General features: G+C 48.5%; 2 protein-coding genes across 3 annotated transcripts; one reads left to right on the forward strand and one right to left on the reverse strand.

Moving 5' to 3' along the window:
• Positions 1 to 143: 143 nt before the first annotated feature.
• EARS2 (glutamyl-tRNA synthetase 2, mitochondrial) lies at positions 144 to 8,722 on the reverse strand. 2 transcript variants are annotated; one of them, XM_072878003.1, is made up of 9 exons: positions 8,505 to 8,722; positions 7,767 to 7,922; positions 6,597 to 6,786; positions 5,838 to 6,310; positions 4,899 to 5,007; positions 4,206 to 4,359; positions 2,830 to 2,960; positions 1,313 to 1,448; positions 144 to 720 (listed from the first exon to the last, which is right to left on the reverse strand). In XM_072878003.1, exons 1-9 carry the CDS (start codon positions 8,602 to 8,604, stop codon positions 637 to 639), a joined length of 1,533 nt encoding a protein of 510 aa, XP_072734104.1. In that variant the 5' UTR covers positions 8,605 to 8,722; the 3' UTR covers positions 144 to 636. The 2 variants fall into 2 exon arrangements, with proteins under 2 accessions (XP_072734104.1, XP_072734105.1); XM_072878004.1 differs by having other exon boundaries at positions 7,767 to 7,866; positions 8,010 to 8,604.
• A 128-nt stretch (positions 8,723 to 8,850) lies between these two features.
• Positions 8,851 to 20,736, forward strand: UBFD1 (ubiquitin family domain containing 1). The gene is made up of 7 exons (XM_072878005.1): positions 8,851 to 9,007; positions 9,313 to 9,579; positions 9,673 to 9,881; positions 11,086 to 11,151; positions 11,348 to 11,453; positions 14,576 to 14,658; positions 15,897 to 20,736. Exons 1-7 carry the CDS (start codon positions 8,974 to 8,976, stop codon positions 16,005 to 16,007), a joined length of 876 nt encoding a protein of 291 aa, XP_072734106.1. The 5' UTR covers positions 8,851 to 8,973; the 3' UTR covers positions 16,008 to 20,736.
• Positions 20,737 to 21,454: the final 718 nt, after the last annotated feature.

Consider the following 21,454-nt stretch of genomic DNA (forward strand, 5'->3'; position numbering starts at 1 on the left):
ACATCCCAATCTCCTGGTCAGGGATATTTTTAGCAGAACCACACACGTGACACAGTACACAGGGAGGGGAGTCCCCCTCTCCGGGCAGCTCCCTCAGCCTGGCAGGACAACAGGGAAGCCAAGAGGGCAGCAGCTACAATATATATATTATATTTTATATATATATTTATATCTATAAAAATACCCTCCCCACGGTATTTGTTGGGGACCTGCGTTGTCGTAGCTGTAGGTACCCTGATTGCAAGGCCCTCTCCAAAAAGAGACCGGTCGCTTGAGACGAGCCGTGCTGGTATCAGAAACAGCATTGCTTCTGTCCACATGGTCTGAATTTAAATGCTGATAAAATTCTCTTTCTCCCAGCCTGGGAGTTTGCATCAGTCTATTTGCATGAGATGAAAGCAGAAGGACAGACCTAAATCCGTATTCGGTTCCTCTCCCAGACAAACTGGCTTATGCTTAGTGCAGATACACACAGACCTGGAAACATCATGATGACACCTGCCTGGTCTAAAGCCCAGCTCATCTGATCAAAGATAATCATGCTGAGATCAAAAAATACAGGTCTAGGACAATGACACACGCTGCCTACACCATCCGAGTCCACGGGCTGGCTGTCGGTGTCATTTCTGTCTCGTATTAGCTAGACAGTGCTTTTTGTATTCTTCCACACACTTCTTTGGGTCCCAAGGTCACCATCATCTCAGCAACGCTCGGTCCATGCTGAAAACACAGAAGAAGTCATTGTACAAATGGAAACTTACACTTTTCAGCACGTGTTTATGCATCATCATGGCGGAAATGATAGAGTGATTAGCTATCAGATCGCTGTTAGACCAAGGGTAGGGCTTTTATTAGTAATCTTGAAACAAGGGTTTGGGTTATTTTTTCTCCTGAAGTAAAATGCTAAGAATGGTCAACCTGGCCCAGACGGACTGATGTCAGAGCCTAAGCCAGGATAAGGCTTTGAAGAACTTCTGTAGAACTTGCTTTTGAACTTTGTAAAAGCAGATTGCACATAAAATCCCAGTTTTACCCAAAACCTACAACCTTGCCAACACTCCTTACAGCTGGTCCAGAGGTTTTTCTAACTTCACACTTGTGACCAGCATACCCATGCTTTGACAACTTCTGCCTTTCTGAAACTTTCAGAACAGCCTTTTCTTCCAGAATTGCTGTATATCGGTACATTCGCTCGTAACAGAAGCTGATGTCAATTCTTGCAAGATGTCCAAATACCAATACCTTGCTCAGAGAGAAGATAGCTGTTTAAAAAAACATGAAGGTCTCAGACTCAGAATGTATATTTTTTTACCTGCTGCCCACTGAGAGCCAAGCGAAGGAGCTTCATCACGCTGCTGTACTTAGTCTCTTTGGTTTGGTTCTGGAGGCTTCTCAGGTCTTTGTTCAACTCCTCCACAGTCAAAACAGCTGCCCGCCTTGTCATGAGCCTTTAGGAAAGAAGATGTCCTTACAATCTGGGGACGTACAAAACACAGGATTCCTACCCAGAAATGACTAATGACTTTGATGACTGCCAGCTGCCTCAGACTGGTTTTGCAAAATCTTCTGGCAACAGCAGCAGTTCAAGGTAAACTTTCCTGCCCTTGCCTCCTGCTCTGTGCCAGGGCACTCCCTCTGCTCACTGCAGCGTCGGTCGTGTACACAGGTGCCCTCCTAGGCTGGCAGGTGGGACTGCTTTTCCTCCATACTGCTGCTGAGACTCCGCTTTGCAAAACCACACCTTTACTTCAACAGCACCAGAAGCAGAGTTTGTTCAGAAAAGCAAGCATCAAGTTTCAATCACAAAATTATGCCAAGGACCTGGAAAACCACAGCAAAAGCAGTAATTCTGAGTTCTTTTTTAATAATACGATTTTTAGAGATGCAGGGGCCATCGCTGATAGTACTCAGCTGTAGGTAGCAGTACTGTTATCCCTCCAGGATAGCGAGCATTCTGACATTTAAATTCCCATCGCTTCGATTCAGTTACCACTCAGCTGTGACAATGACTGAGGGCAACTAGCTTTACAGATAGCTGGAAATAATAGCTCAATTTGCAGATACTGCCACCTTAATTACTCCCAAAACTGGGTTTCGGGGCTCATTTTAGTCCAGAGGCGAGATCTGAACTGGACAGGCGACGGACATACCACCCCACCTAGCTGCAAGGCGTGGAGTGGCAGAGGGACGTGGGGCAGCAGTGAAACTCCTTGGCAAAACTCCACAAAACTCACTGGCACAGCGGGAAGGTCCTAGGCTGGGCAGACTGTCTGCCATCCCAGCAATGTTTCTGAGCAGACAGAACTGCAGACTGCTAGCTAGAGACCAAGAAATGGAAGCAGGAAAAGCCCCCCAGGGACGAGCTCTTCAGAAGTGACGGTGATTCCGGCTGGACACGAACTGGGTTCATTCCAGGGACCCAGAAGCCTCATTACGTAATCTGAGTACATGTTGACCAAAACCACCTTGCACTTCTCCAGTTCGATGCTAGAGCAGACAAAAGCACAGGAGATAGGTGGCATGGGAAAACCCTGTTAACAGCGCTGCTTCGTTAGCACCATGCTGGCACACAAACTCCGCCGTGCTTGGTGCTTTACTGAATCCAGACGTGACAATTCTTGCTTGAGAGCACTGATGTGAACTTTCCCGCTGGCGAGCTGCTTTTCAATTAAAACCACAGAATTTCTCACTGGTTATTAACTACAGCACATTCCAAAGTAAAGCAAATGCAGTAAGAACTATGGGCACGTCCAACATCAATACAGCAGCCAAGAGTAATGCTCTGGGGCGGGTAGGTGGGTGTGTACAGAGCTGGGAAGAGACACTTACCCTAAGACTAGTTTTCCGATTTCATCTACTTCTGCAGAAATAGTTTGTAGCTGTTCTCGGGGTACCGAGGGCCTAACCCATAAGTAAGAATAATCAGATGACACCAGGTCCTTCAGGAGGCTTATGTGACCCTGGAGAAAGGAAGCAAAGCTGTCAAGGCTGAGGGTTAAGCTGGGGGGGGGAGCAAACACATCCTGTCTGGACTTCACAAACAGTTAAAGAGGGTCCAAACACACCACTGCCTCCTACTCGGTACTGCTCAGAGGAAACGTGAACCGCTGACGTTTGGGCAGCTGAGTTTTTCACACCCATAACCACCTGGTGTGAGCAGGGACACAGAAGCCCAACGGGCCGCGGCTGTACCCATGCTGCAGAGCCACGTGCAGGCTGACGCAGAGTTAGTCCGGGGAAGTGGCTCACCGCCTTCATCTGCCACCTTTCAAGAGACAGTGGGAAGTCACATGAGTCACCGTCCCGCTGCCACAGTGCAGCCTCCGTGCTGGAACAGTCGGGTCTCTTCCTGTCCTTATAAAGCAGCTTTATTCTTCCCAAGGAGGTCCCCAGATACTACAGCAGCATCCCAGGGGCAGACTGGGAAACAGCTGGGCTCATCCTCCTTCCTGGCATGGGGAAAAGCCACAGTATCTTCTGTCCCCTTTACAGCCGGCACTCTGCCACTTAACTGCCGGGTAACTTAACTGCCACTCCCAATGCACAAACCCCACTAGTTTAACCCCCGAGAGCTTCATCCACCTCTGCAAAGAGGTGGCTTTAACTTTGCTACCAAAGCATGAAGCAGCGGCAAAGCAGAAGCACCTTATGCTGCCCCGTCAGCAAAAGCTAGAGGTGAGCAGTCTCCTAGCACGAGGGGCCCCGGGTGCTGGACCTTCCCACCACAAGCCAGCCGCACCCTGGGCTACTGGAGAAGCGCAGCTTGGAGGTTTTCAACACTCATCTAGACAAAGCCACAGATGACCTGACCCAGCACTACTGACAGTCCTGCTCTGAGCACAAATCAGAGAGGCCTTCCAAGAAAATCCTACAATTCCCTGATTTGCTGCCACAGCAGGAACATGTCCTCCCTCTGCCAAAGGAGCTCTCTGATAGCTCGGCAAAGCACGGATGAGCTTACGGCTCTGCAAAGACCACCAAGATATTCCCCATGCCCATTCCTACAGGTCAGCTAACTATATCATCGGGTTTTGGCAGTCAGCACGCACACGATCACTTGAGCTGGCAGTGACAGCCATCTGCAGGCTGTGGAGCTTCAGAGCTCAGACCAAAGCAGTGCCCAGGACTCAGCTGAGTCTTCATCCAGGAACCCCACAAAACCTCAGCTCCCCCAAACAGTGCCACAATGCTATCGCTGCTCATACTTTTCTCAGCAGGAGGACTCGCTCCACGTATTCCTTTCCTAGAACCTCTTGATCCACTTGTTGATCCCCATAGACGCGCTCCACCAGCAACTGCAACTCTCTAATTAGCTTCTGTCGCAGCTCTTCCTTCTCAATATGACGGGTGAGGTGAATCCTGTAACAAAGAAGAAAACTGCTTTTGGACTGCTTTGCGTTAGATTGGATCTAATCATCCCAACCTCACAACATTTACCAATTAAAACTGTTAGAAAAGCAACATTAAACTCCAGACAGACTTTCTACAACAAAGCCTTAAGCGCTAAAGCACCACATTGAACAAAAGATGTGGTAACTCTCAGCAGCACAATATCCCCGTAGCACACGAGCGTACTTGCAGAAGTACCCCCTGGAAGTGTTGCCTCTTTTTAGATGTTATTTTGAATCTAAACTTAAGACCTTGCATCCTCCTAGCCACACACCGTCTGCCCAGGTTTTTACAGTGCGCCCAACACCAGTGTCCGAGCACAGGACGGGAGAGGAGAGGGGAATGGTGTAAGCAGAAACTTATACTTCGCTGTAGCGCAGCGAAAAAGCTGCTGTGCTGGGACCATGCTTCATCCATAAATAAAATCTCCAGACAAAGCCAAATGCTAGGAATAAATTCTCACTGATGTACAGATTATTAAGTTTTGAAGTTACCACTGATATTTATACCTGTTGAATTCTGGGAGTTTTTCAAGATCCAGGAGGGCAGAGTGGGTTGTAATTCTGCCTATTTCAAACTGCGAGATCAGCTCCTCCAAAGTCCTCCCCATCTGTTTCTCTGCAAAACGACCCAACAAGGGAATAATACGCATCCACTCTCCCACAGGGAACCAGTGTCACTGCGTCTCATTGCAAGCCTCGAGCGCCGGGCCGGGGCAGCAGCACACCCAAGGAAGAAGCGGCACAGCAGAGCCGCTTGTCGCAGTGCTCACAGGGACGTACCCCAGCAAACAGGAGGGAACTTGTAGCAGGCATGCACGGGAAGCTGCCCTCTCCCTAAGAGCAGGCTCTGCTCACTACTGGTGAGGAAGTGGAAACTGGGACATTCTGCTTGGCTCTTCAGTGGAACACCCCTTGCATCAGTCAGCCAAAAAGAAGTAACGCTCGGCCACGAGGCTCCACTGCCCAAGAAAGGTTTCATGCCCAAGCAGAGTTCCCAAAGCCAAGTTAATTTGTGATCCCCACACAGCAAGAGCAACGAAAGGAGTCATTGACTCAACTTCTCATGGCCTTTCAGGTTAAACGAGAAGTGTGGCAGATGTAATACAGGACACTGCAATTATTAACCATAGAATACAAGTTTTCCCAAGAGTTCACAGACAGTTTCTTCACCCTGAGATGAATGTTGTCCCAAGTAGGAACCCATTCAGCATTGGACTCAATTTAAATGGCTGCACAGAGGCAGAAAGATTCCCACCGTTCCAGCACACCACCCAGTCTTTCACAGGAGCTCTGCAGAAGCCCTGGTGGCATTTCAGTGACAGGTTGCTCACCTGACACCCGTTCCCTGATCCTGTCAAACACTGTCAAAGTTCTCAGCTATTAAAATAAACCTAACCCATTCCCCAAAGTCAGTGTCCTAGCAAGTACCGAGCCTGTTGTCGATACCTGCAAATCCAGAGCCACAGTTGGTTATGATGTCCAGCAGAGCCTCTGGCAAGTAGCCATCCCGAGCAAAGCACTCCAGAAAGATGTCCCCCTGCCTTTTCGACAGCTTGCCACCGTCTTTGTTCAGAAGCAGCGGGAGGTGACCAAACTGAGGGGGATCCCAGCCAAAGGCTTTGTAGAGAAGGAGGTGCTTGGATGTTGAAGTCAGCCACTCGGTTCCGCGCAGAACGTGGCTGACGCCCATGTAATGGTCATCCACCACATTTGCCAGGTGGTAAGTGGGGAAGCCGTCCCCCTTGAGAATCACTGGGTCGCCTTCCACGTCAGCCACTTCGTGCTTGTTCCAGCCATAAACCAGGTCCCGAAAGGGTTCCACCCCCTTCTCCAGGCGGAAGCGGACTACCCAGTCAAGGCCCCGCGACAGCTTCTCAGACACTTCTGTGGGCGTCAGGTGCCGACACCGGTTGTCGTATCTTTAAGAAAGGAGAATGAAAGTCTCAGTTCAATACAGGCTGACCCCATCAGCCATTTTTACATTCCCAAAACTCTAAATTGATCCCTCAGTTTTAGCTGTAACCTGCCCACCACATCTCCAGTCAAACCACCTCATCTCTGGAGGTCACTCCCCTAAGCCTCTAAGGGTTACGCTGGCTTCTCTCTCTATGGGCAGCGAGATTACAATGGTATTGCCGCGCACGTTGTCGTAAGTTTTTGCAAGCGTGCAGCACAGGGAACCACCCAGGGGCAAGGAATCCCTACCGCGGGGTCTGCTGGCTCCGCAAAGCCTCCTTCTTCAGCAGTTCCAGGCGCTGAGGGGTACAGAAGCAGCGGTACGCCGCGCCTCTCTCCAAAAGCACGTCGCTGGCTCTCCTGTAAAGGTCAAGTCTGTGTGACTGCTGGTAGGGTCCAAAGGAACCACCGCGGCGAGGACTCTCGTCAGGGGGAATACCTGAAATATCAGTATGGCGGGACTTAGAAAGCCCATAAAAAGGCAGAGTGAAACCCACCATCGGAGCACACTGAATGAAGATGAAACAGCAAGGCTCTGGAGAGCGTCCAAAGATGGTTTCTGCTCCAGGGCAGCCGGCTAATGGCATCTGTCTAGCACAGGAGTCAGATTCCCCTGGACTCAGAAGATAAACAGCAGCCGACACCTTCAGAATTTAGAGTATTGTGTGTGTGAAGCAACAAGCAGAAAAAAATACCAGGACCTAGTAAAAAGTTGAGTGGCTGATACACTACTTAGAGCAAAATGCAGTCAGGTGTACACATACGAAGTAGCATCCACCCTTTTTATAGTAACGAACACTCATACCACAAAAATACAGTTGAGACCTTACCCAATTATTTTACCTACTCCAAAGTTATTACTCAACAGCAGAGTCCTAGTCCCTTGAAGTTCACCTGCCCACTAATGGCAGCATCTGTGGGATCTGGCCCTAACTTTATCCCAGCTCTGTATTCTAAAATCACCCTCACTTCTAGTTCTTAAGCTCAAAAAGAAGCAGAAGATTCAAAATGAAAACTGTCGCCTCCAGATCCCCTTTAGCAAATGCTCTGTATACAAATAACTCATTGATTTACAGCGAGGTCTGCGAGCTCCAACTTCTGACCCTCCCATCAGGTCTCTCCTGCACAACATTTGTTACAGCTGCACATCGGGCCACTTCCACACGTTTGGATCTTTCTGTGTGTCAGACAACACAGCCAAAAGAAACCAAGCCTAACCAGTTACTCCTGCTATAAAACGTACTTCCAATAGGGCTCTCCTGACGCCTAGCTGTAGAAATAACTACACCTCAACTAATTCATCATCTGAAACGCTGCACAGCTTGCCATCATGCAAAATACTCTCAATTTGGGTCCTGTTAATCTCTAAAAAGAAGGGAATCTTTCAGCAAGTAAAAAGTGAAAGATGTCTGTAAATACCTGCCCAATCCAGCATATCTTCTATTCCTTCTGCAGCTCCAGGCACCACTCGATTCTGATCTGTGTCCTCCACTCTCAAAATAAAGGTCCCTCGGTGTTTCTTGGCAAAAATGTAATTGTACAAAGCAGTCCGAAGGCCGCCCAAATGCAGAAAACCTGTTATCACGTGGAAATCAGAGGAGGCCATCATAACGAAGGCCCAACAAAGAGAGTTTCAAATACGGGCTGGGAGGGCAGCGCTACCTGAACGGAAACGGGCGCGAAGCGCGAAGGGGGGCGCGGGCCGTGCTGCAGACCTCGCTGCCCTTGCGGGCTTTGCTACGGGAATGAACTACTGGCAACTGCCCTGCAGGCACGCGTTCCCTGCGGGGATCCGGAGATCACCGGTAAGCCGGCCGGCGCCGGGAAATACTAACGCCGTGGTCTTCCACGGGACGGGACCCCGCGGCCCTGCCGTGCCGCTGGACCGACACGAGCTGCAGCCGCTTCAGGGCGAGCCCAGCCGGGGGGGGCCCGGCCGGAGCCGGGTCCCTCGGCCCTCCCGCAGAGCGAGCGGGCACCCCAGCCCAGAGGCCGCAGCGGAAGGAGCCGCGGAGCGCCCCGCGGCCCGGCACCGGCCGCCGCCTTCTCCCCGCTCTCGGGGCCCGCGCTCCCGCAGCGTGCCGACCCGCGTTTTCCCACCCAAAGCGGCGCCCCGCGGGGGGCAGGGGGGCGGGCCTGGCGAGGGCCGGCCGTTACCTGTGGGGCTGGGCCCGAACCGCACCCGCGGCCCCAGCCCCGGGCCCGGGCCCCGCTCCGGCCCCGCCGCGCCCCGCAGCGTCCGCAGCGCTCGCGCCATCCCGCCCACGTGGCCGCGGGCGCCGCTTCCGCCCGGGCGCGCCCAGCCAATCCCCTGGCCCGCAGCGGCCGGGGGGCGGGGCGCCCCGTAAAGCCGCCGCCACCCTCCTCCTGCTGCCGCGGGGCGCCGGCAGCGCGGGCCCCACCGGGCAGGGCCTCGGCGCCCGCAGGGGCTGGGCGGAGGCCCGGGACGCCCCTGCCCGCGTCCCCGGGCGGCGCGGCCGGGGGCCGGGGGGCGCGGCCTGCGGGGCCCGCCCCGCCCACTGGGCCGGGAGAGGCGGGAGGGGGCGGGCTACGGGAGCCGGCGCGGCCCAGCAGGCAGCGGCGGGCGTTTCCCGGCGTGCCCCGCGGCAGATTGTACACAATCATCATGGCCGCCGCCGCCGCCTCCGCCGCCGCCGATGGTAGGAGCCCGCGGTCTCGGCGGCGGGGCGCGGCGGCGGGCGGCGGCGCGGGACGGGACGGGGCGGGACGGGGCGGGGCGGGGAGGGGAGGGGAGGGGAGGCGCGGGGAGGCGCCGGCGCGGGGAGCCGGCCCCGGGGAGCCGGCCCCGGGGAGCCGGCCCCGGGCAGTCTGCGGGCGGCGGGGGCGGCGCGGCGCCGGGCGGCGCTCCGGGCTGGAGCGCGGGCGGGCCGGGCCGGGGCGGGCCGGGCCGGGTGGGCCGGGGCAGCTCCCGCTGGCCGGGCGCTTCCTGTCCGCTCGCCTGCAGGTGCCGAGGAGCCGGGCATGGAGGCGGAGGCGCAGGAGCTGCCGCTGGGCTGCGGCGGAGAGGGCGGCTCGCCGGCGGCGGGGCGGTCTCCGGAGGGCGAGGAGCGCCGGGATCCCCCGCAGGCGTCTGTCAGCAACGGCGGCGACGCGGAGAGCGGGAAGGAGCTGGTGGAGCTAAAGGTTATCTGGAACAAGAACAAGTACGACGTCAAGTTCTGCCTGGACAGCACGGGGGCCGAGCTGAAGCAGAAGATCCACTCGCTCACAGGTCTGTCGGGGCTGCCGCCGCCTCTCCCGCCGCAGCCCGCGCCTCCTCTCGCCGCTGTCCGGCGGTCTGGTAATGGTTGTTCTTGCCTCTTAGGCCTTCCACCTGCTATGCAGAAAGTTATGTTCAAGGGACTTCTACCAGAGGAGAAAACGTTGCGGGAAATCAAAGTAACAAACGGAGCGAAAATAATGGTTGTTGGCTCTACTATCAATGATGTTTTAGCAGTAAATACACCCAAAGAAGCTGCTCAGCAGGAGGTCAAAGCTGAAGAAAATAAAAAGGAGCCGCTCTGCAGACAAAAGGTTATTGATGTCTCAATAATTCCTGGCGTGGGGGAGCTGTAGGGTTTACGCGGTTTTCTTGTAGTGCTCTGCAGTCACCTTTGGGTCCTGTTCCTCCTCAAAGCTTCTCTTGGGGTTTCTTTTCTCACCGCTAAGCCATAGAAGAAGGGCTCTGTGCAGAGGAGTTCTAGCAGCAGAAAAACGTTTAGCCTAGTGGAGACTGGGGCTTTGCAAGACACCGCTTGTCCTGGTGCTAGGTACAGCCTTGCGTTTCAGACAAGAAATGGTAAATAATAGAAATATTTCACGGTTGTTAGCTCAAATGCAGTCTAAATTAATTATATCTAAAAACTAACTAATTTTTGTGGCATAAAAGCATTTGACCTCCAAAAATTGCCTTTAAAATGAACAGCAAGAGAGCAGTTCCTTCAGCTGTCCCAGCGCTGAAGGGAACACGGATGTTGCGTACTCCTCTCGCATCTTGAAGTGCTGCCTCCGAATAGGGAGTGAAGTACAGCGCAGTGAGGCTTGGTTTGGTGGCGGTGCTGCAGTGTTGTGGGGCTGATAAAGGATTTTCAGCTCAAGGTATTACCGGCCCAGTACCTTGATTAAAAGGTGATTTGATTAAAAATTAAATAGTGCATCACTGAACTGCAACCTTTATGAAACATGCTTTTGTTTTTCTATAATTTATCATAGTTCACGTTCACTGTAAGTTCCATCATTGTTTAAAGGTACTCAGCAACTTACAAGCTGTGAGCATGGTTTTCCTAGTTACTACTGCTCTAATCTGTTCTGGTTTGTTGCTGTGTTGCGGTATGTTGCACTGTCAGATGTGGAGGGTTTTCTGCCATTCACTGGATATAACACTTGACTGTTAAAACTGTCTTGCCAAATGCCAACTATGTGATTCAGCATGTACGATATTAAAGTGGGACTTGGGATTCTTTAATTTTTTATAGATATATAGTTCTGTATATTCTAGGAGGGATGTTACCCTTTGCATTATATTGGGGTTTTATTCATTTATATAATTTCTTTAGACTGTCACAGAAAGTGCTCGGTTAACTTTGAAAATTAACCGTTTCCTGTGTGATAAATGACTGTGAATAGTCCTTAACTGTCTCTTAGTGCTATCGGGGATATGGCCAAGGGTGCAGCTGGAAGTAAATTGAAAAGCTTTGTTGCGTTTCTGTAAATTCTAATTTCTGTTTTTATATTGTAGCAACACAGAAAAGTATTGGATAAAGGAAAACCTGATGATGTGATGCCTTCTGTTAAAGGTGTTCAGGTAAGTACTTAAGAAATTGTCGCAATCAGGAGAGGGAGACGTTGTTTGTGTTTTGAGACCTTTCTTTGCTGGTTCAATCATTCCTTGCTATCGTAGTAGAAAACTGGAAAGATGGATCATCCTTGTGCTTAAAAAGTTAAGAGGATATAGCTTTTCCTCTTAAAGTCCTTCACCTTACTATGTTGCCTCTTTGTAGGAGCGCCTGCCAACAGTGCCGTTATCTGGCATGTACAACAAGTCAGGGGGGAAAGTAAGATTGACCTTTAAACTTGAGCAAGACCAGCTATGGATTGGTACAAAAGGTGAGCAACTCTAAAACTCTGAGATGAATAATTGATAATTGGGCTGTAAGTGAATTGTGTGATGATCATGGTTTAGCCCCAGCTGGCAACTCAGCCCCCCCGAGCTGCTTGCTCACTCCCCCCCGGTGGGATGGGGGAGAGAATCGGGAGAGTAAAAGTGAGAAAACCCGTGGGTTGAGATAAAGACAGTTTAATAGGGAAAGCAAAAGCCGCGCACGCAAGCAAAGCAAACCAAGGAATTCCTTCACTCCTTCCCACGGGCAGGCAGGAGTTCAGCCATCTCCAGGAAAGCAGGGCTCCATCACGCCTAACGGTGACTTGGGAAGACAAACGCCATCGCTCCGAACGTCCCCCCCTTCCTTCTTCTTCCCCAGCTTTATACGCTGAGCATGACGCCATACGGTGTGGGATAGCCCTTTGGTCAGTGGGGGTCAGCTGTCCCGGCCGTGTCCCCTCCCAGCTCCTTGTGCCCCCCAGCCTCCTCGCTGGTGGGGTGGGGTGAGAGGCAGAAAAGGCCTTGACGCTGTGCAAGTACTGCTCAGCAGGAATGAAAACATCCCTGTGTTATCAGCATTATTCTCATACTAAATCCAAAACACAGCACTATACCAGCTACTAGGAAGAAAATCAACTCTGTCCCAGCCGAAGCCAGGACAGTGACCTAGAAATAGCTTCTGGTGTGACTAAATTGTGTTTAGGGAGTAGTGTTGGTATTGCAGTACTTCAAAACTAAATTTTGCTTCCTCTTCTCAAATGCCATTCTCCCAGATCATTGAATATCACTTGTTATTTTACTTCTGTTCTTGCAAAACTTGAGTTCAGTTATGCCGGTAGATTAATGTTCCAATCTGCTATTCATAGCTCCAAACGTAAATTATAATATTTGGCATTTCCAGCATATCTCAAAAGCACTTCATAAACATTGGTTTGATGCCAGCATCACATAGAGGCTCAATGACTTGGCTAAGACTCGAAAGGGAATCTTGGGACCGGCATTAAAACTAGGAGTGCTGGCGTCTCTGTCATTATCTGTCCTTCCAACCAAAATTAGTTGGGTGTCTTGTTTCAGTGATGTACAACTGCAGAAACTGTGGCATGTGTTGCTGTGCAGAGGAATCAGTTTACCGTCTTGAGTGGTGCCAGGAGGAGCTGAAAGTGCTGTGGTGATAACGTGCATTGCTGAGGACGTCTCAGATAACCCCCTGCCTCCAAAGGAATCTGTGCTCCTTTAGTTTGACCAGGATGGGGCAATGCTATAGTGATGAGCAAGAGGAGTAGAAGTGCTTGCTCACTGTCCCAGTAAAGTAACCCAATTGGATGGTAACATTAGCTTTGGATGGCACCTCCAGCTGCTACGTTATTGCCAAAGTAAGCAGAAATCTCGGAAGTTTTTGACCTTTCCTTTGTAGGACAGACTTGACTGTGAAGATTTTTCTGGCTTTAAAACCTCTCTTGGTACCAGCTGCAGTGATTTTTCTCCTGGGCTAAGTGATGGAGTGAGACATTGTGGGTTTCTTCCTCTGTAGGTTGGGCAGCCAGATTTTTGTTACTGATAATGTGTTCTAAATACCTGCTTCTAAATACATGTTCTAAATACATGTATTTAGGTAATTAGTCCTCTTCCTTCACCTAGACGAGTTTCAAGTTTAGTATTTCTGAAGTGTTCTAGATTAGTGTTTCTTAAGGTGTGAAATTTGATTCTTCTTGTAGTCATCTGTCTTTCACATAACCTGTTTCCCTACTTCCCAAAATTAGCAGCAGCTTGCTTCCTCTAGGGAATGGTTGTAATTGCTGGCTGTTGTTGGGAGAAACTCCTTCCTGCTCTGAGAAATTCATGGCAGATGCCAGCACATAAGGGCTAGAATGAAACCAACTGGGTGTTAACACAGTTTTTCACTTACTAGTCCTGGAAAGTTGAAACTGATTCTTCCCCCGCGCATCCTCCCTGTGCTTCACAGATCACTTTGTACGTTTTTGTAGTCTAAGGTTTGGTACAGGTAGATGTTTCCTAGTTGCTCTGTGTCGTTTTCGTAGAGACATTGATAATATGGATTTGTCTATTGCTGAGATACTGTGAAGAGTAATTGATTTGCGGGATGCTAAACGAGCGCAAAGTAAGATTTTAATGAATGAATGTTGCGAGTCTGAGTGGGGTAGTTCGGAGTCAGCTTAGTTACAGCACGGAGGTAGAGAACATTTGTCTTTACATCACTAAGTTTATCTCCCTGTGTGCCTTTTTTAGGTAGGTGGGGTTTTTTTTGGATGACACAAATCAGATATATCTAAGGAACTCATAGTTCAGTTTCTCCTTTGTAGAGTGTTTATGGTTTTCTCTGCCTTATATCCAAGAAGATAATTTTAGGCTGACACTGAAAGCTGGAACTGAAAGGAAGGATCTTGGAGTTAAATCTTCAGAAAGAAGCGAGGACAGAACTGAGACAGCAAAAGTCTGCCATGAACCATATACTTTGTCATTCTTGTTGGTTACCTCTGGCTGGCTGACGTTACTCTGTCATGTAACTGTAGTCATCTTTTTCAGTTTCTCTTTTTGTTTCTTTCCCTATTTACTCATTCGTATTTCCCTCCCTGTGTTTTTATAGTAACAGTTGAACACTGCCTCAGGGTAAAACCAGGAGCAGGCTTTCAAAGAGTTAGCCTACCTTCGTTCACGTTTCAGCCTTGTCACTTCTGTAGAGCTTAGTATAACCCCTGGTAGTCAGTCCTGAACACTCTTACCCCTGGACCAGCTTTCACTATGGCGAGTAATCCTGCTGGTCCGAGTGGGGTTCCTTATGGGGAAACATTCAATAAAGCCAGGGTTTTCCCATCGCTCAGTTTAGGCCCAAATCAGGTACACGGAAGTACTTAATGTGGTGCAGAGACATAAAATGCGAGGAACTGTGTGATCCAGTTTTGGATTCCTTTGAATTATTAGCGTGCCAGCTGTGGGGTAGGTGGTGGTGCAGAAGACGGGCTTCTCAGCAGCAGGTATCCAAAGGTCACCCAAAGAGGAGACTGCTGACATGAAGAGCTTTTGGAAGTAACGGAGGTGGTATTGAAATTGATGTGAAATACTACTCCTTCATATATCAGAAATAATACTTTGATCAATTTTAATGTAGAGAGAACAGAAAAGTTACCCATGGGGTCCATTAAAAATGTGGTGAGTGAACCTATTGAAGGACATGAGGATTATCACATGATGGTGAGTAACGTCTCTACTTTAATAATATCCAGTCTAATTACTTCATGCAACTACACAGAAGTAAGGCTTTTAAAATGGAGCAAGTTGGAGATGGATAGTAATACCAGCCTCATGTGTTGTGGAAGATGGGAATGTGGACATGGTCTGCTGTCACAGTGTAAATATTTGGGGTGGCATATTGAGTATCTGCTACTTTGTGGAAATCTGGGCTGATTTCACACAAGCATTAAGCGCTTAAGCGTTATTTCATATCTTCTGTCTTGTGACAGTGTTAAAACAGTAAAAATACTCGCAGTATAGCTCATGATTTCTTCATGTTAGTGATATTTTCCTATATCTAGTTTAATTTCTAGTTTCTGTTGTTTTTATATGAACAACAGGCCTTGCTGAAGGTTCACAAAAACAATGATTTGACGCTGTAATATTTTTTCCCCCGTATGTAATTTTCTGAAAAACTGGTATGGGGCCTAGAAAAGTAACACATTTAAGAAGAGAGCTGTGCTAACTCTACTGAATTTTTGGCTGTTTCTTTTAATCTATGGGGTTTTTTGAGATCTTGCTTTCCGAAGCACAGTAACTTTTAATGCTGAGTTAAGTTCCTTATATAAGTCTGCTTCCGTCTTTAGGGGAAGAAACGGGAAATGTTATACCTTAAAATTATTGTCTGCAGGAAGGCACTGATCTAGTCTTTGTCCAAGTGCTTGATTTTTTGGTCACCCATGTAAGAAAATGTCCTCTTCAGAATATGCTACAATAAACTCTTATCCTGAAGCAAGGATAGAGGTTACTGGCGCGCCATGGTGCTCCTCTCCTATTTATACTGACATAAGTTGAGAATAGGACGTTACGTCTAAATATAAATTTCAATGAAATGTTATGACTGTGAAAACAGGTCATTGTCTTAGGTAGTTCCTGTTTGGCTTCTCAACTCTGTGCATGCTGGTCATTTCTTTAGAGACTTCGGGTTGTGCTTCAGATTCTGTCTTCCAGAATAATTTCCTCATGTTCTTGCAGCTGGCCAAGAGTTTTCGTTGCTGCTATGGTATCGTAAAAGGAAAGAGCTCATCATTTTAATTGGTACTTTGCTTACCAAATATATGTAGTGTGCACCACGTGTTTGAAGGAGGCAGTAGGTATAAGAGACGTGTTTGATTTTTGTAGTGGGTAAGCTGTATCTGTCCACTGGTATAAGCTGTTCTGTTTCCCGCTTGTAAATGTTGTCATTTTTAACTTTGCAGGCATTTCAGCTGGGCCCAACAGAAGCATCTTACTACTGGGTCTATTGGGTACCAACTCAATATGTTGATGCAATCAAAGACACGGTGCTGGGAAAGTGGCAGTATTTTTGAAAGCACGCTCACCTCTGGCACAGGAAAATGACACAAAGCTAAGGACACTGCTGGGAGAGGCCTCCAACATCCCTGGATGTGATAGTCCTGGAACTTATTAATAAAATATGATAAACGAGGCATTGACGGAAGCCAGAGGTGATGTTCTTTCACCATTAGTTTACTTTTAACTTAAAAATTTCACCATCCCTTTTCTGCAGTCAGCTTCAACCATATTTAAAGCAAATACAATGGAAATCAATAAATCTTAATTCACAAAATATTGTGTGTAATACACTTAAATCTGCTGAGAGTTGATCTTCCAATTTAGTTTTGAAAAGAAAATATTACAATGTATTATTGAGGATTTTTTACATGGTTTGAACAAAAACAGCTATTTTCATAATCTTTCCGTTACAAGCGTTAGACTTAATTTAGTTACTTGGTTGTGACTGAGAGTTTCAGAAACAGTTTTTTAAAAATAAACTTTAAACAGTATGCAAAATTGATGTTTAGTAAGCCATATTCTGCTGGCCCTTTTATTTCAGGTTTAACTCTTTGGTAGCAAAACTAATTTTTTTTTAACCCAAAGACGCCCTGCTTTAGTTTTTTCGGGTTTTGTTTTTTTTCTCTCCCCTCTCCTATTTTTTTGCCCCAATACAAGAAGCTCTGGGTTGGTTCTCTGTGTGGCGTGTCTGGAGCAGATGAATACCACTGTGGATGTTTTGTAATCGCAAGGCCCCAGTGCTGCTCGCTGTCCCCTTCCACGCCACGCTGGTTGTTCCCCTCCCGCCTGCATACCTCTCTGCTCCTGTTCTGCCTCCTGCCCCTGGGGTGCTACGTTTTTCGGAGCATTTTCTTGATGGTGCATGTTGCAGTCCAGCACCATTTTGCAGCTGTCGCAATGACGCTTACCTGCCTGACTGAAAAACCCGCTCTGGAGCGCGCTGCAGAATGCTGTCTGGCGTGAGCGGGGTGAAGCAGTGGCGCAGATCTCGCAAAGGGAGTGAACCAAAGAGACGCCTGCCTTGTTTGGGGGTGGGGGGAGCGGGGAAGAGAGAAGCTCGGATGCCGTTTTGCATCCTAAATAACTGCAGCAGCCTTTTGTGACCTGGATTTGAGAATTTATAGTGATCTTATTCAGTGAATCTTACCAGACTTAGAATATCTATCCAGCAACTGATCTCTTGAAATTTAAATCACCTTTCAGCTTTTCTCTTGCTCAAGTTTACAGGAAGTTCTTGCACCTCGTCCTGTCTGAAATACTGCTCCTCGCCTTTGGTTTGTGACGTTCTGCGTGTCATCTCTGCAGTTCGCGTGCCATTTATCTCAGGTTTTCTGAATGGACCTTTCAGTCCTGAAAAGGTGCACACCCTTAGCAGATTGTATTGCGCAGTCAGACTGAATCAGTCTTGCTGTGTGTTAAACCTGCATCTAACAGATCGCTGTTCTTTTTTTAACACTGTAGGCTCGATATTGCTCGATGCAAGTAGCTCAACATTTCGTGAACCTCCTGGAGAAATAGCCTTGTAGGAATAGCTGATCTTAATATATTCCATGTCCATTTTTCACTCTCCTTGAAACAGCCCAGTTGAAACTCAGCAGGTGCAAATTCCACAATGAGTATTTATTTTATTTGTATTTTATTTTATTTGAGAGACTGGGAAAAGCGTTCACTTTATGGTATGTGTTAAGATTACGTATTTACCTGTAGACTCTTGGTAGCAACATAAGCAGCTTTTGTTTTGTATTTTCAGTTAGAACATTCATGCAATATGAATCTTAAAGGTGTTTCATATCCTACATATAAACTAGTGATGTGCTTGTTACTCTTGTAGCTTGAGAGATTTCCTTTCTGTATACAAGCCACCAGCAGTGTGTCTTGACGTAAATGCATTGAGACAGGAGCTCTTCCTGCGGCAGTGCTGTGTCAGCTCCCACAGCAGCCCCCTTCCGACGCTCGGAGCAAGTGAGTGCAGGTAGCGGAGTTGGCGTGAGTTAATTGGAGATAAAATTACAACTTAAATGCAGCTATCGCACTTCTTGTTTTCAAATTGCCGGTCCTGGCGTTAAGGCTTAAATTTCAAATTCAGTACCTGGTGGAAAGCGTGCGCACTACAGTATAAAGAAAAGTGGTGACATGAGCTTTTTCTGTCACTTGGGGTCATCTTTGCACTCGCTGTCTTGTTGGTTCTGTGATTAGCAGCTCCCGCTTGTTACTTGACTTGCTCGGACCTGCCTGTACCTCCGTTCATATTCCACTTTCCTGTCCTATTCTTTCGCTTGCTCGCTCCTTGAGAGGACGTGTGTCTTAGTTCCAGCTCCTCCCCAGAGTTCCTGCAGCTTCTGTGCTGGATGCGGCGGCGCGGGTGAGTATGCTCTGCGGCTAGTGCCGAGGGAGGGCAGGTACCGGTGCTGCTGCCGAGGCAAGAGGCAAGACGGGCACCTTGGGCCTGGGGCACGGGGCGGTATTTAACGTTCCTGCCTGCTCCTTCCCCGAGGGCACGAGTACTCTGCATCCTGTGCCAGGCACAATCGATCATCTCAAAAGAAAATATAAAAACCGTTGGTTACAAAGCAGTTCTAAACACGGAGAAGAAAATATTATAAACTAAGAAAATGTGATCCTACTTAGGTGCTGCTTGTCAAGTTGAATTTGATTGGGAAAATGAAATTGTTTCACTTTTTTGGTCTATGTGCAAAGCTTTAATTAAAATACAGGAAAGTGATACTTACATAAAATGTTTTAATTGGTGTTTGTTGGCTTAATGTAGTAGGTTTCCCGGGAGTTCTTTGAAATGAATATTCCAGCTGAACTTAGCAGCACCGCTTTTAAGATGCTTTCTCTTTCGGAATGATGGGGAGCTTTGTATCTTCTGGTGTATACCGATTTTTCCAAGGCAATTATTGACATTAGCTAACGATCATTAACGTCTAAGAAAACACCGTCTCCTTAGCTGGATAGTGTCACAGCTTGCCTAACTGGGGAGCAGCTTGCTAGCCTCTCTCTTGACTTTGGATTCTACTCTCTGGTATCTGTGATCATCTCCAGGGCAGATTCAGCGTGACAAATGGTCCTGTGCAGGACTCTGGCGTTGTCCTCAGTAAGACACAGGCCTTGAGAGTGAAGTGCAAGTATAATCAGTATTTTGAGTTGGCTGTTAAAGATTGTGTTGAGATCCAACGTGTAATCTTCCGTAGGAAGTTTATGGTAATCTCTGGCGATTCTTGCGCAAAAGTTTATTTCGGTTAAATTACAATTCAACGATCTCCTTTCAGCGGAGCTCGAGTCCCTGTTGTATATATGTGTAATTCCCTATGAGCGTTTTGGGGTATGAAGTTGTGTTAAGTGCTTTGCTGGGTTTACTAACTGCATCCGTGACGCATCTGTGGGGTTCCGCAGAGCAAAGCCGGTGTTTCCCGCGCCGCGCTGGCGGCTGCTCCCAGCGCCCGGGCAGCGTCCCCCTCCTCGCTGCCGCCGTCCTGCCGGGGAGGAGGCCTGCTGCGGTCCCCGAGCTCTCCATAAGCTGCTCGATGGCCTTGAGTGTTGCAGCTCGCCTGTGTGCTGTCCCTTTCCTTCTCCACGCCCAGCGCTGTGGGTTTCTTCTTCCTCTCCTTGTCCCAAGTTGAGTATTCCTTCCTTCTCTGTTCGCGCGTCCCAAGCGTAAACAGTCCTGGATTAGTATTGCATTAGGAATGCAAAAGCTGTCACTAAACCTTGTTCGGGTTTGAATGGAGACTGTGTCTTGCATGAAAATCTTGTATTATTCGCAAGTTTTTCATATCAAGTTTGAGATTAAAGTAAATCATTCGTTTCCATTAATGACACTGATGAGAAATGTGTAACTAAAATAAGGATGTTATGATGATGAAAGAGAAAAAGTGATCAGAATTCAAGGAGCTAGATAAGAAGCTGTTAACACGCAATATGTTATAACTGTAACGCACGCAACCTGCTAAATTTTATTCTTGACGCAGTTCGCATCCGTCGCTTCATGCCTTAAGGGCCAAAGAGAAACGATGCGCTTGCAGCGGCACTGGCGAGGTGCCGTGTTGCGGCGGTGGTCTGCTCCATGCTCTCCCCTTCCCGATGGCCGCGTTCCCTCACAGCCGCCGGTGATGCAGCCGTGCGGGCGCAGGCGCAGCGCGCGCTCCCTGCTGCGGCTGCTCGCTGCGCCAGCTCGGCCGAGCAAGGTTTGTTTCCAAACTTTCCTTCTTTTGTGTGCTTTTTCTTCCTCTGTAACTTGGTTTTTTCCAACGGAACTGTGTTCCTGTTCAGTTTTGTACTCCAGCCTTTCGCCACCTGTTAGGATTAGGTCGTCAGCATCTTGTTTTGGTCATTAATGTCCTCGTCACTGGGGGGAGGGAGGAGGGAGACCAGGAGAGCTGTAGCAGGTCTTGTCTGAAACATACGGCCGTTCTGCCTACTAGCCAAGGATTTGCTTTCTGTGGCTCACGGAAGTTCACCATGTTTTATCCGTATTCTAAGCAATTCATTCTTTGGTTTTATATTAAAAAACAAAAAGTCTTAGGTATTTGTGTCCACTGCAGATTTATTTAAAATGGAGTATGTAAGTACCATGTATTATGGTATTTTTAAATAATCTATTGCCTATTTCAGGGGAGGGGGAGATGACAAATACTTGGTCTTAGACTTGCACTGCTGGATTTTTTAAGTGTAACCTTGACTGGTTATCCTATTGTTTTATTCTGTAAGATTAGTCTTATGAATTAAAGTTTGATAATTAAGTATTTCTGTGTTTGAGTGTTTCAACATTCTGTACATACTAAGCTACTTCCAGCTGCATGAACAAACATTAGCAAATGGCTTGTGGCTGGTTTCTTTGTGGAACGATGGATGCAGGCAGAAATCCACGGGAACCCCGCTCGTCGCCACGGCTGACGCCATCGGTGCCTTTCTCCCAGGGTGGAGGTTTGGGTCTGCTGCTGCCACGTATCACTTTGTACGAAAGGGCTGTGGATTACAGGACAATTCCCTAGCTCCCTGTCCAAAACCAGGGTTTAATCTTGTTTCAGGCTCCATCCAGCTGTCCTTGTCGGGCTGTCAGGTACGCGTGAGGGCAGCTCGGTGCTATTTCAGCTTTTTTCACAAAAAGCAGGTGCTCGGGAGAAGCCTGCTGTGCTGGGGCTTGCAGCAGCTCGGCTCTTTAACGCTTCACAGATGCTGCTGGTGTTTGCCGCTGGCTTCAGAAACTCCCTGTCCCCCCACCCATTTAAAAAAAAAAGTCTGAGAGAGTTCAATAGCGTTATCACGGAAATAAAGTTAAAAATATCTGATACGCTCTCCACCTAACGTGTACAAACGGGCAAGTGCTCGTTCAGTTTAATGTCGAGGTGTGCCCGCGGCACGGGGCAGGGTCGTCGCGTTCGATGCGTCCTGCCGGAACCCCCTTCAGCTCCCGGTTCCTTTCCTACGCCCCTGTGCCCCGCTCGCTCTTGACGCGGCT

This window comes from Ciconia boyciana, chromosome 13 (genome assembly GCF_034638445.1).
Source record: "Ciconia boyciana chromosome 13, ASM3463844v1, whole genome shotgun sequence".
Taxonomy (NCBI): domain Eukaryota; kingdom Metazoa; phylum Chordata; class Aves; order Ciconiiformes; family Ciconiidae; genus Ciconia; species Ciconia boyciana.